This window comes from Cynocephalus volans, chromosome 1, assembly GCF_027409185.1.
Source record: "Cynocephalus volans isolate mCynVol1 chromosome 1, mCynVol1.pri, whole genome shotgun sequence".
Classification (NCBI taxonomy): domain Eukaryota; kingdom Metazoa; phylum Chordata; class Mammalia; order Dermoptera; family Cynocephalidae; genus Cynocephalus; species Cynocephalus volans.
The window spans coordinates 871,842-891,056 of record NC_084460.1 but is presented as its reverse complement, the minus strand read 5'-3'; the positions used below and the strand labels follow the sequence as shown (position 1 = coordinate 891,056).

The 19,215-nt window shown below is 45.8% G+C and overlaps 1 protein-coding gene across 1 annotated transcript in view; it reads right to left on the bottom strand.

Moving 5' to 3' along the window:
- The window catches only part of VWF (von Willebrand factor), a 151,350-nt gene that overhangs the window by 75,762 nt on the left and 56,373 nt on the right, over positions 1-19,215 (bottom strand). Inside the window, exons 17-18 of the mRNA XM_063087947.1 lie at positions 15,836-15,930; positions 13,307-13,467 (exon numbers count right to left, since the gene is read on the bottom strand). Coding sequence (XP_062944017.1) covers positions 13,307-13,467; positions 15,836-15,930 — 256 coding nt within the window. The remainder of the gene's footprint in view (positions 1-13,306; positions 13,468-15,835; positions 15,931-19,215) is intronic.

Below are 19,215 nucleotides of genomic sequence, written 5' to 3'. Positions count from 1 at the left end.
CTGATGAACACAAATGCAAAAATCCTCAATAAAATACCAGCAAACCAAATCCAACAACACATCAAAAAGATTATAGACCATGATCAAGTGGGATTTATCCCAGGGATGCAAGAATGGTTCAACATACACAAAGCAGTAAATGTAATACATTACATCAACAGAATGAAAGAAAAAAAATACCTGCATCTTGATAGATGCAGAAAAAGCACTTGATAAAATTCAACATTCCTTCATGATAAAAAAAAAAAAAAAAAAAAACCTCTCAACAATTAGGTATAGAAGAGAAGTATCTTTTTTATTATACATACATGTGGGGTACAACATTGATTTTCGGTAATTGTCTACAATGTGTGGTGGTTAGATCAGTATAGTTAGCTTATTCATCATTACAATACGCAATCATTCTTTGTGTCCATTGACCAATTCCTCATTAGCCTCCCTCCCTCTCCCCTTCCACTCCCCTTTTCCACCTCCAGTTTTCTAAAAGTTCAACATATTACTGTGATTGTTGTTTCTTTCTTTCTTTGTCTCTGTCTCTCTTTATTGTTCATTTGTTTATTTATGGATTCAGCTCCCAATTACGAGTGAGAACATGAGGTATCTCTCTTTCTGTGCCTGGGTTGTTTCACTTAGGATAATTTTCTCCAGGCTCATCCGTGTTGTTGCAAATGGTAGAATTTCATTCTTTTTTACAGATGAGTAATATTCCATTGTGTATGTATACCACAATTTCCTTATCCAGTCATCCATCAATGGACATTTAGGTTGGTTCCATCACCTAGCTATTGTAAATAGAGTTGCAATAAATATGGGAGTGCAGGTATGCCTTTGACCTGATGCTTTCCAATCCTCTGGATATATCCCCAGGAGTGGGATTGCTGTATCATATGGCAGTTCTATCTGCAGTTGTTTAAGAAACCTCCATACTGTTCTGCATAATGGCTGTACTAATTTATAATCCCACCAACAGTGCAGGAGGGTTCCTCTCTCTCCACATCCTTGTCAGCATTTGTTATTCTCTGTCTTTTTCATAACAGCCAGTCTGATCGGGGAAATGCAAATCAAAACCACTCTGAGAAGTATCTTAATACAATAAAAGCTATATATAACAAATTTTATATATATATAATTATATATATGTATGTGTGTGTGTATATATATACATATATATATACATATATATGTATATAATAGCACAGCTAACATCATACTGAACTGGAACAAGACAAGGACACCCACTCTCACCACTTCTATTTAATATAGCACTGGAAATCCTAATCAGAGCAATTAGGCAAGAGAAAGAAACAAAGGGCATCCAAATTGGAGAGAAGGAAGTCAAATTGTCTCTGTTTGTAGATTACATCATTTTATATAGAGATAAATTTAAAGACCCTACCAAAAAACTCCTCAACCTGATAAACAAATTCAGTAAAACTGCAGGATACAAAATCAACACGCAAAAATCAGTAGCATTTCCATACACCAATAAGGAACTAGCAGAAAAATAAATCCCATTTACAATAGCAACAATAACAAAAAAAAAAACCTGGGAATAAATTTAACCAAAGAGGTGAAAGATCTCTACAAGGAAAACTGTAAAACACTGATTAAAGAAATTAAAGAGGACACAAAAAAAATGGAAAGACATCCCATGTTGATGAATTGGAGGAATCAATATTGTCAAAATGTCCACACTACCCAAAGTGATTTAGAGATTCAGTGCAATACCTATCAAATGACAATCTTCACAGAAATAGAAAAAAACAACTCAAAACTTTGTATAGAACAACAAAAGACCTGAATAGCCAAAGCAATCCCAAGCAAAAAGAACAAAGTGGGTGGCATCACACCCCGGGACTTCAAAATATAGTGCAAAACTACAGTAATCAAAACAGCATGGTACTGGCACAAAAACAGACACATGAACCAATGGTACAGAACAGAGAATTCAGAAATAAATTCATGTACCTATAGCCAACTGATTTTTGACAGGGGAGCCAAGAACATATATAAGGAAAAGGACAGTCTCTTCAATAAATGGTGCTGAGAAAACTGGAGACTAATATGCAAAAGAATGAAACTAGATGCCTATCTCTCACAATATACCAAAATCAACTCAAAATGGATGAAAGACTTAAATGTAAGACCCAAAACTATAAAATTTCTCAAAGAAAACACAGGGGAAACACTTCAGGACATAGGACTTGGCAAAGATTTTATGAGTAAGACTTTTAAAGCATAGGCAACAAAAGCAAAAATAAACAAACAAGACTATATCAAACTAAAAATCTTCTGCACAGCAAAGGAAACAATCAATGGAGCAAAGAGACAACCTGCAGATCTGAAGAAAATATCTGCAAACACATCCAACAGGGGATTAATATGCAGAATATACAGAGAGCTCAAAACAACTCAATAAAAATAATAATAATCCTATTTTTAAATGGACAAAGGAGCTGAATATACATTTCTTAAAAGAGGACATACAAATGGCCAACAGGTATATGAAGAAATGCTCAGCATCACTAATCATCAGAGAAATGCAAACCAAAATCACAACGAGATATCATCTCACCCTAGTGCGATAGGCTATTATCAAAAAGACAGAAAATAACAAATGCTGGTGAGGACACAGAGAAATGGGAACTCATACATTGTTGGTGGGACTGTAAATTAGTACAGCCATTATGGAAAACAGTATGGGGGTTTCTCAAAAAACTACAGATAGGGCCGGCCCCGTGGCTCACTCGGGAGAGTGCAGCGCTGGTAGCGCCGAGACCGCGGGTTCAGATCCTGTGTAGGGATGGCCGGTGCACTCACTGGCTGAGCGCGGTGCAGACCACACCATGCTGAGGGTTGTGACCCCCCCTTACTGGTCAAAAAAAAAAAAAAACTACAGCTAGAACTACCATATGACCCAGCAATCCCATTACTGGGTATACTTCCAAAGGAAAGGAAATTAACACGTTGAAGGGACACCTGTATTCCCATGTTTATCATGCTCTATTCACGATAGCCAAGATTTGGAACCAACCTAAATGTCCATCAACAGGTGATTGGATTTTTAAAATGTGGTATATATTCATAATGGAATACTACTCAGCCATTAAAAAAGAATGAAATTCTGCCATTTGTAGCAATATGGATGAGCTTGGAGAATATTACATTAAGTGAAATAAGCTAGACATAGAAAGAGAAAGATCACATGTTCTCACTCATGTGGAAGTTAAAAAAGTTGATCTCATAGAAGTAGAGAGCAGAATAGTGGTTACTAGAGACTGGTAAGGGGAGCGGGCAGAGGATGGTCAATGGATATAAAACTGTAGAGAGCTAGCAAGAATGAGATCGAGCGTTCCATGCCAATGTAGAGAGACTACAGTCAAAAACAAATTACTGCATAACTTCAAGTAGGTTGTTGAATTTTCCCAACACAAGAGGTGACAAATGTTTTAGGTGATGGATATGTTAAATACCCTGACGTGATCACTGCATACTGTATTAATGTACCCAAATACCACATTATACTCCATAAATATATACAATTACCATGCGTCAATTAAGGAAAATAATTTTTCAGAGACAGGAGTAGATTAGAGGGTACCGGAAACTGGGAGGAAGGCATAGAAACAGATAGAGGCAGTGGTTACACAGTACTGTGAACGCAATTAATTTCATGCAATCGTATGTTTTAAAATGCTTAAAATGGCAATCCTTATGTTACGTATATTTTACCACAATAAAAAAAAGGAAGAAAAAAAGACATCATGAAGAGAGTAAAAAAGTAAGCCACAACCGAGAGAATATTTGCCACACATTTATACAACAAAGGGCTTGTATCTAGTATATATAAAGTACACTACAAATCAATATGAAAAAGACAGATAATCCAATAGAAAACTGGACCAAAACCTTGAGCAGCCTCTTGACAAAAGCAGAAATCCAAATGGCCAGTAAACATATGGAAACGTACCCAACATCATTAGAAAGCATGGAGATGGAAATCAACCCACAGCCAGACCCCACCTCACACCCACCCAAGTGGCTAATACCAAGTCTCGGTGAGGATGCGGAGCAACAGAATTCTTCTGTTTTGCTGGTGCGAGAGTAAATTAGTGCAACCACTTTAGGAAAGCATTTGGCACTATCTTCAAAAGCTGATCACATGCACACCTGACTCAGCCATTCAATTTCTAGGTATTAACCCGACAGAAATATGGGCACATATGCTCAAAAGAATGTTCACAGATTCTTTGAGACAGAAAGTAGAATAGTGGTTACCAGGAGTTGGGGGCAGGGAGGAAGGGAGTTATTATTTAATCGGTACAGAGCTTCAGTTTGAAATGAAGAAAAAGTTCCAGGGATAGATTGCGGTATTAGCACAATGTGAAAATACTTAATGCAACTGAACTGTATACTTAAAACATTTAAAATGCACATTTTATGTTATGTATATTTTACTACAATAAAAGAAAAAGAATGTCAAAAAAACAGAAACAATGAAGTGTACAACAATAGGAAAATAATTAAATCCATTAAGGAATTCCCTAGTGCTGGTATTCTATGGAGCTGTTAGAATGGCCCTTTGGAAGAATCTTAAGTAACATGCGACATAGAAATACTTATGCTGTTAATTTTTAAAACAGAGAAGAAAAATGTATATACATATGGTCCCAATTTTATATATAGTTCCAAAAAAAAGACAAGAAGAAAATACAGAGATTGATTTCAGGTAGTGGGCTGGCATAGGGGGGTGGGGGTGATTTTATTTATTATTGGTTTTCAAAATTTTTTTCCAAATCTTCTTCAATTATGCAGTATGTTTATAATTTAAAAAAAAGGAAACTATACTTAGTAAAGTTAATATCACTTAATACCCTGGAGGTGAGAGCTGCACACTGGACACAAGCAGGGATATATATATATATATATCAAAACCAGCGTCTGAGGGCTTGTCCAAGCCACACATGCCCCCTTGTCCCCAATCCCCTGATATTCTGATACTCCTCGGGTCTGTTGGGCCAGAGGTGGGGGGAGAAGAAGAAATCAGAACCCCCGGCCCCAGGGGGCTCAGGAAGAGCTGGTCAAACCCACTCTGGCCCCACGTATAGATCTGCTTCTGTCCCGATTCCAGGAGTCCCGACATCTGCTCTAGCATGGCCTAACCTTGGGTATTCTAAAAGAGGCCTGGGTCACCCCCAGGTAAAGGGACTGTGGCACTCTGGTCCACAGCTACCTGAGGGCTGAGAAGCTCCTGGTGTGGATGGCTCAGCCTCCATGTGATCCAGTCACTCCCCAGGCAGGACAAAGCCCGGTAACAGGGCAATCCTGGGTTGAACAAAAAGCTTTCATGTCAAGGCACAGGCTAAAATTGTATGTGAGCATGCAAATGTGCATGAACGTGTGCATGCATGTGTGTGCACATATGTGTGCGTGCATGTGTGTGTGTATTGGAGGCAATGGGAAGAATAACCTCCACTACTGAACACCACTGTCACCCAACTTCAGGAGGGTCCCCGAGTCCCTCCAGGCATAAGTGACGGGGCAGGCGAGGGCTCAGAGAGAGAGGAAGACACAGGTTGCTGCTTCCAGGCTAGCCCCTCCCTCCCCTCCAAGCACCACTGTTCTTGGAAGACAATGAGCTTAGGCTCCCGGCTGGAAGATGGCAGCTTGGCGGGAGCAGGGAGGGGCTGAGAAACCTCTCTCCAGCAGATCCTTCAAGGTCTCTGGCACAATCAGGGTTCAACCCCACATCTACCCACCGCCCCCAGCTCTGTCAGCTGTGACTGAAGTCCAAGGCCTCCCACCTAGTGGCTCCTATAGGGATGACTGGCATGTCCAATATCTGATGGGGAATGTGACATGCCCTCGACACTCACTCCTGCAGTTAATGGACACCAGATAACACACCTCATTACCTGAAACGCTGCATGAGACGAAACAGGGCCCTGCTCACCTCACCTCACCTCAGTGAAACGCCCGCTGCCCCTCACCCTCAGGCAGGCTGTGGGCTCCTGCACCGCTTGGTCTGGTGCTGGACGTTTTTACCTCCCTCCAGGATACTCGACCCATTGCTTAAAAGTCCTGTACACCCACGGCCAGGGCGCCCCTCCCTTCGCCCAGGTGTGGGTCCACGGAAGCCCACCTTCCTCCAACAGACATAAAACTCAAATCCCAGCTGGGCCATGGCATGACAGCCCCACCACCACCACCACAGCCGCGACTTCCTCCTCCTCTGGGCTCTTGCTGGCACACCATGTGGACTCGTGTCAGTAAAAGGAGATTATTAATCGATGGATTACAATATTAAAATAGGACTTCGCTGCTAAATGAGGCTTTGTTTTCTCTGCTCTGTTGCTTTTAAGGCAACAGAGGGTGGGGTTGGAGCACAAGTTATTGCAAAACATAACCTTACAGGAAAGGGTTTCTAGGCCACAGCGCAAACCTCCCTGACTTGGGGGAGAAGGTCAAATAATGACAGCCCAGCCAAAACACCAGAGAACCCCAAAGTGCTAAAGAAAGTCCTGGAGAGAGAAAGTCCCGGAGATGACGGCAGAATGGAGGGTGAGCAAGATCGAGATGAGGACTGGTCAGGTAAGGAGCTTGGGCCATTACAGCAGCCCCTGACGGGCTTTTCTGGCAAGTCACTTAAACCTCACATTGAAAATGAAGAAAACCATCTCTGCCTAGTACTTGTCCCTTTGGGACACCAGAAGGAAAAGTTTGTGAATGTCCTTTGAAGACTTCAGACAAAAACATGATAGAAATACTCGTCACATCATTGGTCAACTCATGGCACCCTGAGTAACAACAGCTCACGCTGAGAACGTGGTAGCAGGTCCTGGTCAGCTCCAAGAAAAAGCATGAAGCAGAAAAACGTGGGCGTTGTCACCCTTCTCTGAGAAGGCCTCATCTCCCCGCCACCATACACGAACACGCTGCTGACCCATTCCCCGGGGTCCTTCCCGCCTTCTCGCTGCCCCTCCTCCCCTGTCCTGTCCCGTCAGTGCTCCTGGCTCAGTGCAGCTGAGTCCAGCTAGATGTTGGCTGGGCGGAAGCAACCTGATTGATAACTAGCACGAAGGTGCGAATGACTCCTCCTATGGGGATTTATGAAATCGTAAGCTGTTTTTAAAGCTCTTGCTTGTTAGCCAAAATGAATTGGTGCTCATTACATTTCAGTAAGCCTGATTAGGTGACAAACTGTGGGACATGTAGGAGATATTTTCGAGACAGGAGGGCTTTCTTGGGCCTTTGAACGTGACCTCTCACAGGATTTCCAATGCCCACATGTGAGGCCTACTCTGGATGGGCCCCTGAGCCCAAGCTCTAGAGTTTAAAAAGCCAGTCTTTTCAGTCGTTACATGGGGCCCATGAGAAAACTGGGCATCCAAGTTCCAGGCACATGAACACACTCTGCAGCTGCCAAGAGGTTTCCTAACACCAGCACAACCGCTAACACCAGCACAACCACGTACAAGTTTGGAAAATGTAGCCACTAGGTTTCAAAGGGTAAGTTAGTGTCTCCCAGACAGTGGTGCCGCATCTTCCCCAGAGCCTTAGCGTTTGAGCACCTGGTGCCCTGGCCTCCCAGGGGGTGGCACACAGGACGGACGGAGACCAGAACTGCCACCATACAACTACGTAGCCTTGAACTGGTTCTGTTTCCTTTCTTTCCTCAATCTCTTGTGTGACAGAAGCGGTGGCAACAGTGTCTCAAGGCTTCCTTCGAGCTCTGCGGCACTAAGACGCTCCTGGAAGGAGCCACAGCTGCGGCTGCAGTCGGCAGTGGGCTGTGCTTTGCTGGCACCTAGTGGTCAAAGCAGGTAATGTTCTAACTTAACGGCATGGACGCTTTAGGCAAAAAGTTCACATAATTTTTGAACTAAGGAAAAAGACTTGAGAAGTCTTCTAGTGCAACCCCCCTCATTTTATTGATCCAGTGGGTCTCAGAACAAGAACACTGGGGTCTGAAAATCTGCTCTCAGTGTGTGCTACTTCCCCGTAGCATCTCTGTTCATAATATGATCCAGGGTTTTCCTCCATGAACTTATAACAGTCATTAAACCGCCACTTCCTAAGCATCTTTCGTGCTCCCGCCAGTGACATCTCCAATCTTCCCAACAGCTCTTCTAACACAATTTTACAGATGAGAAAATTAAGACACAAAGATTTTAAGTGACGCCACTCAGGTAAGTGGATGTGGAATCCCAATACAACGCCTTTTCCAAGAGGCTTCTCCACCAACAATTTATCATGGTATTGACCCCTTATCAGAAGCACCCCACTCCCTCTTTCTTGTGCAAGGAGACCTTTGCACCATGGCAGGAGCAGATAGTATCTGCAGCTTGTGGGGTGGGCCAGAAACCTCTACTCTAAATAGGTGCCAGGTCTGAGACAAAATCAAAAAGAGGGATTCCCTCCCTGCCCCTCAACACTTTCAAACAGGTGTTTCTGGGCTTATAATAGACACTGAGAGATGCCTTGAAGGAGGAAAGGTGGTACTCAGCTAAGAGCGGTGCTACTCAAAGTGTGGTCCTCCAGCCAGGGCGGTCTGCAATGATGTAAGCACAGAAATTGAGCATAAGTATTTAGTAAATCTTATGGCAATTTGACAGAGAATATCATGTCTGTTGTATGTAATAAAATTGGGAGGGCTCATATTTTGTATGTTATTACTATTTTAACAACATTACAATTCATTTTTATTGTATTTACAAAAGCATTGGTCCACAACAGATTGGAAATTTAAGGAAAAGGGTCCTTCACGGTTCCCTCCTGTGGACAGAGGAGGAGCTGATCAGTGCAGCCCTGAGACTGAGCCTGTTATTTACGAAAACACTTAAAGCTACTCCTACCTTTCCATAGCACTCTCTGGTTTTAAAAGTGTTTTCACACATATCTCCATTGGACCCAAGCCAATGTGTCATGAGGGCAGAACAGGAATTAAATGTCCATGTAACAGATGAGGGGACAGCTTCAGATAAAACATGGATGATTGTGAAAAAGCGTGGAGCCAGAGAGCAGTGAAGCCTCGCCCCATAGCTCAGCCCTCTGGGCCTTATTCCTACTCGGTGACCCCTCTGCTCTCAGTAGATCTGCCCCAGGAAAAGGCAGTAGAAGGCAGAATGCAGAATCCATGACCTTCTCCCTTAAACCCTTGGTAACATGCCGCCACCTGGCCACTTCACAAGGTGGGCAGGCCAGACACAGAAGCACCCCTGGGCATAATGTTTGCACCATTGGATGGGCCCAAACAGGGTGTTTCCAGCTCCGTTTTCTTTGTGTTGTGGCCAAGAACATATGTCCTGTGCTGCAGCCAGCACACTGCATGCACTTAATAAATTACACGGGCTTTTCTGCTCTCCCAAATCTGGCCTCAACAATTTGCACGTTAGCCAGTGTCGTAATGAAGCAGTTGTAAAAATAACCCACTCCCTTACAATATGAGCTTTCAAGTTTATAATTCCCTGCGGTTGAACTGAGAGTCACCTCGTTATGTGACATGTGTCGAAATGCTGCCCTCAGAAAGCATGCCAGAGCTTCAGGAATGCCAAGTGAGCTCCCAACAGTGTATCCACATCCTATACTGGAGGTTTCACTCTGCACTTGGGGTTTGGGATCATAATGCAATTATTGCAGTTATTAATATTTAAGATTATCTATTGTTTCCTTCGTGACAAAAAAAATCATTTTTGAGTGGTTTCTCTTTTCTTGCCTGAGTCTTCTCTGATGTTGGGAGAATTTCTCCTTCAGGTATGATGAAGAGACAATAATCTGTGTCCCCCCAGAGCTCTGAGACACTCAAAGCAAAGGGCCCGAGGTACAAAGAGCAGTAAGGAAGCTCCCCCACCCTCTCCTGCTGCTTGTCCCTACCCAGTCTAAGTTCCCCGTTTAGACCCTCATGAATATCCATCTTCTACTAAGGCACCAAACAACACCCTCCAGTTTGGGGGTGCTCACTGGCCAATCTCTAGGCACACCCCATTAGAAAACACAGTACCAGAATCCTCAGAGGCTAAGACAGAGAGGAACACGCAGGGGAGAATTAACACACGCTGGCCTTCTGTCTGGAGAAGAAAGAGTTGGAGGAGAAGTAGAAAACAGACCACCTACCCTGAACACACTCCGATCCCCAGCCTTCCTGTTGGTACCAGCGATGCATCCAAGTCCCCTCTAAAGAATAATGGCAGCTCCCACAGTCCAGGACGCTGCCCTTCAAGCTGAGTCCTGGGCATCATTAACTCCCCTCCACAGCCACACGGACCATTCTGCCCTCTCTCCGTACCTGACCTCTGCAGCCCCTGCCCCAACACCTCAACACTCACTTTGGGTGTGGGGAACAGGAACCAAGGAAAGCAAGAAGACAGGATACATTTAAAAGAGGAAAATCCAGAGGTTTCTGGCCAAGATGGCGGAATAGACGGTCCCTCTCCCTCCCCTCCGCCTCCCCTCCCCCTCTAATAACCATTGATTTGTTCTCTCCCTCTGACAGATTAACTGTTCCTCTGTTGGTTTGTTGCCCAGATGACCTGTCCAGTACTGAGGCAGGTGTGATCAAGTCCTCCCCTATGATTGGAAATCAGATGCTTCTTCTGTTACTCTGGAGTGTGCTTGTAGAGAGACAGGACCTCTTCTTTTTTTTGGTCTCTGCTGGTGCCTCTCCTTGTGTCAGTGCAGTTGAGAGTCTGGTGTGCCCTCTGCATGGTGGCTGTGACTGCTGTTACAGAGACTAGCCACTTTTGCAGCAGCCAGGGCAATTGTGGTGCCTGTAGTGGGTTACTTACCTGCGGGAAATGTTCTTTTTGGCGTGCTCTTTACCTGGTTGTGTCTGGGTTTGGCTTCCCCCGGCTCCACACCTCATTCTAAGATGTTGTTGTGGAGCAGTTGTGGGGAGGGAAGAGGGAAAAGGGAAGAGAAATAAGGTGGGAGGAGGAGGAGGCAGGGGGGTGTGGTTGAGGCTGTGGCAACCCCCTCATTCTGGCAGGGGAGACCAGGGGGCTTCCACTGGTGGCTCAGTCATTGCTGAGCTGGATGCAGATGTCAGGGGGTGTGGCTGAAGCCCTCGGACCCCCACCTCCCTGGCTCAGGAGCCCGGAGTGCTGCCTGTGGTGGCTTGGTGGTCATTGCTGGGCTGGGTGTAGTCATTGGGGGGGGCATGGCTAAAGCCCACATCCCTCCCCGCTTCCTGGCTTGGGAGCCTGGGGGGCTTCCAGTCCTTCTAGGTTTTACAAGTGTTCTTTGGTGGTGTTAGACCTTTACTAGTTAATATCAAACTTTGTCTCTGGTCTGAGGGTACTTTGTTTTTTCTTTCAGTTCTGTGTTGGATCATTTGCTGTTCCCATCACTTAAACTCTGCACTGGAACTAATTTGTTGTCCTTTGCTTACTTCTAAAATGGGGGAACTTCTGTGGGAACCAACACTTGAGCCCTGTGGTTGAGCTAAATTGCTGCTTTGCTGCTAACTCCCTAGGGAAGGCTTTTTGTGCAGCTCAGGTTTTAATGGTTGACATTGTAAGCACTTCTGGGTCTTGTGAGGTCCTATACACCTGGGTTGTGTGGAAACTCTGGTCTGGGCCTGAGTCTTTTTCAGCAAACTGCACCTCCTGTAGTTCTACATTCCTGACCAGTCTCCGCTGAGTGGGCCTGTGCTGATTGGGGGGCAGATCAGCTGTCCATGCTGTGCCCCAGTGTTCCTCTGGTGGCCCGTCTACCCCACTGCCTGTGCTCCAAACACTTCCCATGGGGCGGGCCATGTGCTCATCCCTTGAGATGACTCACTGGCCTCTGAGTGGCTTCTTTTTCAGTTGTCTGTGGGTCCTCGCTCCTATGTGGGTCCGCTGAAAAGTTTTCAGTGGTCTTGCTGGCCCGAGGGACACCAAGGCCCTTTTCTCCCCTGCCACCTACAAGCGACTTCATATGAAGGGCACAGCTGTGGCTTTTGCCAACTTTTGCTCTGTGTGCTCACCAGGGCCAGGCTTAAAGGATCTGGGGCTCAAAACGTGGGAGCAAGCTTTTCTTTCTCTCATTGTGGCTTCTCCCGCCTTCATGCGCTCTGTAGGTCTTTCCTCCTCTTCCCCTGAGCTCTAGTGGCCCCAGCTTGGCTGTCATTGCTTTTTAATAGTTATAAATTGGTTGATTTGTGGGAGAGAGTGACTCTGAGGAACACCTCATGACTCACTTTACAGATGAGGAAAGCAAGACGTAATGTAGGGAAGTGTGGAATATACTAACATTTATAAAGCAAATGTATTTCACAGGGCCTATTCTCCAAAGCCCTGTAGTCTCAGGTTTAGCCTAACCCTTTGGAATTATGTATAGAAATGTTAACCTTGCAAAAGACAGGAAATTTTCCTCAGGCTAAAGTCTTTGTAACACAGCAAAGTTGCTGGCTCAAGGACAGACAGGTTACTTGACTGATATGTAAAATACTGGGGAAATTGCTGTAGGGAAAAACAGGGTTTGCTAAGATCAAGCTTTTGTTGGTGGATGGACTCAACCTTTTGCAAATTGCATTATGGAATCTCACTTTGCTTGTTTCACTGATGTTACCAGCCTTTATTGTTGAACTATACTTAGCCATAACCCCACCTATGTTATTTTCCTGTAACTTCCTGGTCTGGAGAATAAATGCAGGGGAGAACCCCAGTTCAAGGTTAATTTCCCAAGGAAGCAATGCCTCTCTCTTGAGGTTTCTGGGAAATTAACCCCTTCGGGGTCTCTCACTGCTCGGAAGAAATGGACTTTGAATAATCCTTTTTGTGGCCCCGTCACCCAGGGGAAGAGAGGTGATAAATCTGTGTAAGGCAAAGCAACAGGGAAGGGACTCATTAGCCTGTGGCATGCTAGTGGCATGGCAGGGACATCAATGTCTTCTCTTGAACTAGAAAGTTTATACTCATTTATGCAAATAATATGCTAATGAACATGTCCTTCTAACTTCATACCACAGAATGCAGCCTTTGGGAAAATTCTAGTGGAAACGCCTGTTTTTACCTGTAAGTATTTTCTGGAAATACTTTCTTTGCTTCCTATGGCACCCCTGTGAGCTAAGTTTTTATGTTTTTGTCAGATCCGTCAGAATCAACCCAGACATTTTCCTACCAACTCCCTCCCTGGCTTTGGTGCTGATGGCCACAGAAGACTACCCCCGCCCCCCACTTGCATTACCACCACCACAGCCCCGGGTGCCATCCTTGTTTTGCTCTTTTCTTCTTCTCTCTGCCCCCACAGCCCACCTCGTTAACTGCTCCCTGCAGGAGAACGGGAGGGCAGGTGCTGTCCCTTGAGGTGGGCAGGGGTGACTCACCATGCCAGCTGGGCAGAGACAGCCAGAGACACAGCCCATGCTCATGCACTCCAGGTCATAGTTCTGGCACGTCTTGGCACACTCGAGTCCTTCAGCCCGTGGGTTGTCAGCAGGACACACCAACTTGACCATGGGAGGCCGACAGGACAGGCTCCTTTTGCCTTGAAGGTAGGAAAATCAAAGAGGTGATTAGTGAAGGAGAGAATGGACCTACCTTCTGTGTGGTCCTTTGGTCCCCTAGATGTCATCACTCAGTTTGAGAGACTTGGAGCTGCACACTCCCTGGGACTAGATGCTGCCAGCCTCCAGTGGAATCTAGCCTGAGCCAGGACCCATGTGGGGTGGGGCTGGGTTGGCAGCTGCATCTCTCATCTGAGCTCTGGCCCTTGGCCTATGCTGGTGGCAGCTCTCCGAACCCAGATCCCAGCAATCATCCGATGGCCCACACTTACCCCCTTGACCCTGCTGTAGCAAGTTGCACTGAATCAGGATGCATTATAGAAATTTCAGACCCTGTCTGTAAAAAACCTGGGTTTGGGTGTGTCAATATTGTCAGAACCAAAATGGAGTCACGTGTGTCAAACTTAGAGAAAAAATAAATAATGCTGGGAGGCTAAGAAGGGAGGATTCTCATGCATACATGCCTACGATAAGAACTATTACAAAGACTGATCGACGCACATACACCCATAACAAAAACTTTTGCTACCACGAGTCACAAGGACAGCTAGCCTGATGTACAGAAACACTTGCCTGGCACTGTCTCTACTCACGAACTGGCATCAACTCCTGCAATAAGCCCCTGTAACCAATGCTCTCTGTTGCAAAACAAATTACATGTACTTTTCTCTTTTGCCTTTAAAACCCTTGTAACTCCCTGAATACACACATAGTTTACTAGACAAATTCCCATTGCAATGTTCTATTCCCAGTTAAACTCATTATTCTTCTAGAGAGCCTCTCTGTTTTTTATTTAGATTAACAGGTGCTAAAAAGGAGCTTTCGTGGGACCCAACAGAACCACTCCTAAAATGGTTATAACTAACACATCAAGAGGACATTCAACCACAAAGACTTTAAAGACTTTGCACAATGCCAGCCTCTGCCCGGCCACTCTGTTAAATTTGCAACACTCCAATCTCCCCTCCCTGCTTTGTTTTTCTCCATCTGACATACGATACAGTTCACTTATCCATTGATTGTCCACCCCGCCCCGCTCAGCCCACTCGCAGGCAGGGGTTTTTCTCTCTCTCTTCACTGATACATCCTATTTCCTGGCAATTAGTAGGTATCGATGGCTGACTGGATAATGATGGCAGCAGAGAGTTGATACAGCAGCTTTCTTCCAAAAATCCTGAGGCACTTACTAGCATGTATATCACTTTCTGTCTCCTGTGAACCAGAAATCCAGGATTGCCAGCTTATTTTTATATGGAGACCTTTGTTAGGAAACTGAAACTCCACAAGGTTAAATGGCTTTTCCAAGCTGCGCAGACTCTCAGCAGTTTCCTGATGACTTTGAAAAAGAGAACACCTTCCAGTGACCGGACTAGAAGACTCCGCACAGGAGGAGCACTAAAGACAGGTCTCCGGCAGAACGCAACAGCGGGCAATGGGAGCACGGGGAAAATGCCATGACAGCTAGAGACGGTCAGGGGCTTAGTGACATTGAGGTCACAAGTTCTGATTTTAACTTGAAAACCACCCAGGTACTTGGGACCTTGCCCCAGCTCTAGACTGAGACATGCTCCTGCATCAGTCACTCGGGAGCCCAACCTCTCACCCAGGGCAGGGTGGGAAACAGAGAGCCACAGAGCTGGTCACCTGCAGAGAAGGAATCTTATGGGAAGTGAGAGGCAGGGAGAGAGGTGGTCAAGCTGGAGGATGAAAATAGCCCATTTACCTCCCTCCTACTGGAAAAGTCCTTTCTAAGCCAGCATAATCCTTTTGGAAGCAAACAAGGCCCCTGTGATCCACAAATGTGAACGTGGTCCTACCAGTGCCAGCCCAGCCCCTCCTCCTTTCTGTGCCTTGTCCTTAAACAGTACAGCAACTATTAGGACCTTCAGACTGAGAGCAACTGGCCTAAACCCCTCTCTCAAATCAGTCCTAGAAGCTTCCTTAGGAGGTGTCCTCATCAGCATGTCCATAGAAAACAAAAGGCCATCCATCAAAGAAGGGTGATTTTCATCACAGTCAAGGCAACCAACTCACTCACAGCTGTTCAGTGGGTTAAGTCACCATGGGCAAAATAGAGGCCTCACTGAATCCATCTTACAGATGATTCAGTCTTTCCCCTTCCACAAAATAAAATACTTCCTGCCTCCATAATCTGGATTAACACATGCAAAGATGTGTCTAGCCTTGAAGGTCACTCACACAATCCTAGAAATTGTGCCAACCCTGAGCACAGCCGGACACGTGCCTGAATATGCACAGGACAGACAGCGCAGCCAGGCTCCCCCCACTTGCTGCAGGAGAAGTCTAGGCAGAAGAGAGATGAGCCGCCTTCCAGGGGACGGTACTCACTGCGGTGAGACAGGGGGCTGCCGAGGACGGTGTCCGGCAACAGGCTTCCCGGGGCTCCACTCGTGGTGCAGTGCATGAAGGCGTCCTCACAGTAGCTGCAGGAGGGAACCACAGCCCAGCTTCACAAGCGCCGTCTACACGCGCTGTCCTCGTAGCTCACCTCCCGCCTACTCTCAGCCCCTCCAGCTGGGCTCCCAGTCCCATAACTCCCCAAAGCATAGGACGCTAAGGTCACCACTGACCCCACGTCACTGAATCCCGTGGAATATTTCTCAGTCCTTTTCTTACTTGACCCCCTTCAACATTATTCATCACTGTAAACTACTCCATTTTACTAAAAAAACAATTATCTCCTGGTTTTCTGCCCTGACTGCTCCTTCTCAGCCTCAGCTGTAGCGCCCCCTTCTGCCCAGCCTTTAAATGTCAGCTTTCCCCAGGTGCCACCCTGGGCTCTCTCCTCTTCTCACAGGATGCTGCCAGCCACACCCCCAGCTTCAATGACAGAGATGACTCTCAAGTTCACATCAGCAGCTGGGACCTCTCCTTTGAACCCCAGACCCAGGTATCCAGATGTCTACATGACACCTTCCCTTGGAGTCTCAAAGACACTTCAAACTCAGTATGTCCAAAACTGAACTCATGATCCCCCCACCAAAGCCGATCTTCTCCCAGGGCTGGGTCACTGAAATGGTACCACCGTCCACCTGGTTTCACAATCAGAAACCCAGGGACCGCCCCTGACACTACCCTCTCGCTCTCTCCATATCTGACCCATCACCAGCCCTTGGACTTTGCCTCCTGTGTGTTGCTAGAATTTGTATTCACTTCTCCATCTCCACTGCCACGAGGCGAGATACTATCACCTCTTGCCCGAACAATGTAAAAGCCTCCTAACTGTTGTCTCTATACCTGTTCTTGCCTCTCTCCAAAACATGTCTCTTGGCTGCCCAAGTATCTTTTCAAAACCTAAATCTGATTATGTCACATCTCTGCTTGAAATCCTTCAACAGCTTCCCCTCAATAGGCCTTAACGATCAAATCCCTAGTATGGCCAGGCCCCACATGACCTGACCATGACCTGTTGACCTCCCCTTCCTCCAGCCCACTGGCCTTCTCCGGATCTTGAGGGCACATTGCTCCCTTCAGACACAGGGGCTTCTGCACACACCATTTCCTGTGATCTAATGTCACTTCTGTCCACCACAAGCGGATGCACGCCCATGCACACGCATGCACACACATGCACACACATATGCACACACACACGCATCACTTTCTTTGTTCCCACCCCATCTCAAGCTTCCATAGACCATGTACTTCTCTTCCTAGAACTCACTTCCTTGACTTTACAAGTATCTGGGTTATTCTTTGATTAACATCTGTCTCTCACTGGGATATAGTGCCCATGAGGGTAGAAGCCATGACTGACCTTGCTTGCCATTACACCGCCAGCATCCACACAAGGCTTTGAATAAAGCACTCGATTTTGTGTTCATTTTTTTTCTGTCCAGATCCTCCAATCCCAATCCACTCCCCTAACATGGGCAAGTGTTTTGGGTATCTGGTCTCCAAGATAGCCCCAGGGATCCCCACGTCACTGTACTCACACCCTCGTGGAGTCTCCTCCTACACTCTGTCAGGATTGTCTGTGTGACCAATAGTATATGATAAGAAAAGGGAGCCCTTGTACACTGTTGGTGGGAATGTAAACTAGCACAGCCATCAAGGAAAACTGTACGGAGCCTCCTCAGAAAATTAAAAGTAGAACCACCCTACGATCCAATAATCCCACTACTGGGTACGTATCCAAAGGAAATGAAATCACTAGATAAGAAGACTTATCTGCACTTCATGTTCATTGCAGTATTACTCACAACAGCCAAGGGACAGAACCAACCAAAGTGGCCCCCAACAGGTGAATGGATAAAGAAAATGCGGCACATCGATGGAACTCTACTCACCCTCAAGCGAGAACTAAATCCCGTAATTCGTGACAACATACATGAATCTGGAGCACATTATGTGAGTGAAATAAGCCAGGCACAGAAAGACAAATATCACACGGTCTCTCTGATACATGCAATCTAAAAAAGTTGATCTCATAGACGTAGAGAGCAGAACGGTGGTCACCAGGGGCTGGGGGGGGCGGGTGTTGGGGAGATGTCGGTCAAAGGAGACAAAATTCCAGTTAGGCGGAAGGAGAAAGTTCAGGAGATCTATTGGACAACGTGGTGACTACAGTAAATAACATAGACATATTATATTATAATACGTAGTATATATTATATTAACATTATGTATTATAACACATATCATGTATTATATTAATAATACCTATTATATTCTTCAAAATTGCTAAGTGAGCAGATTTTAAGTGTTCTCACCACAAAGAAATGGTATATGAGGTAAGGCTTGATTTAGCCATTCTATCATGTTGTACATGACATACACATACAATTTTATTTGTCAATTAAAATACATAAATCTTAAAAATAGTATATACTAAAGTGACATACCACATGCCACCTCTAAGATGAGGTTACAAAAGACGTGGCTTCTGTCTTTCACCCTCTCTAGGATGATGCCCTCTGGGGAAATCAAGTCATAAGCAGCCCAATGGGGAGGTCCGCAGGGTGAGAACTGAAGCCCCCTGCCAGCCCCCACGTGAGTGAGCCCCGGTCAGGTCTCCAGGGACGGCAGCCCTGGCCAGTAGCTTGACTGCAGCCTAACAGGAACCCCGGGGCCAGAACCACCCAGCCAAGCTGCTGCTGGATTCCTGGCCCCTAGAAACTGTGAGAGATTATAACCGTTCCTTGCTCTAAGCTGCTAAACTTAGGGACAATTGTTTATGCCACAATAGATAACTAATACGATCTTATTCTGGTTAACGTGCCTGACTGTTCAGTCTATTCTTATAAAATGTGTGATTGCTTTCCATGTCCATGCACACAGAATTTATATAAATGCTATTGTATATCACACCGTGTTTTGCTTTTCCATCCAGCACCACGTTAGTAAGACTCATCCCTGCCGTGCGCATGCTGCTTGTCCATTGGTCCTCGCAGCTGCACAATCCTCTGCAGTGTGCGTCCACTACCTTCCACCTGCTCACCCTCCAACGACAGACATGGCCACCTGCTCCTCACCACACCAACAAAGCCACGATGGACATCTTCCTACCTGTGCCCTATGAGCCTGTGTGAGGATATCGTCAGAACATCTGCCCAGGAGCAGAAGTGTAGGACATCAGGGTGAACATCTAATTTGCATGTGCCGTGCCAATGGCTGTCCTAGGTGGCTCAACTGGTCTATGTACCCAGTGCAGATGTGGTACCTCTGGTCCTGCAGCCCTGCAACACTCAACATTATCCAGGTTTCTA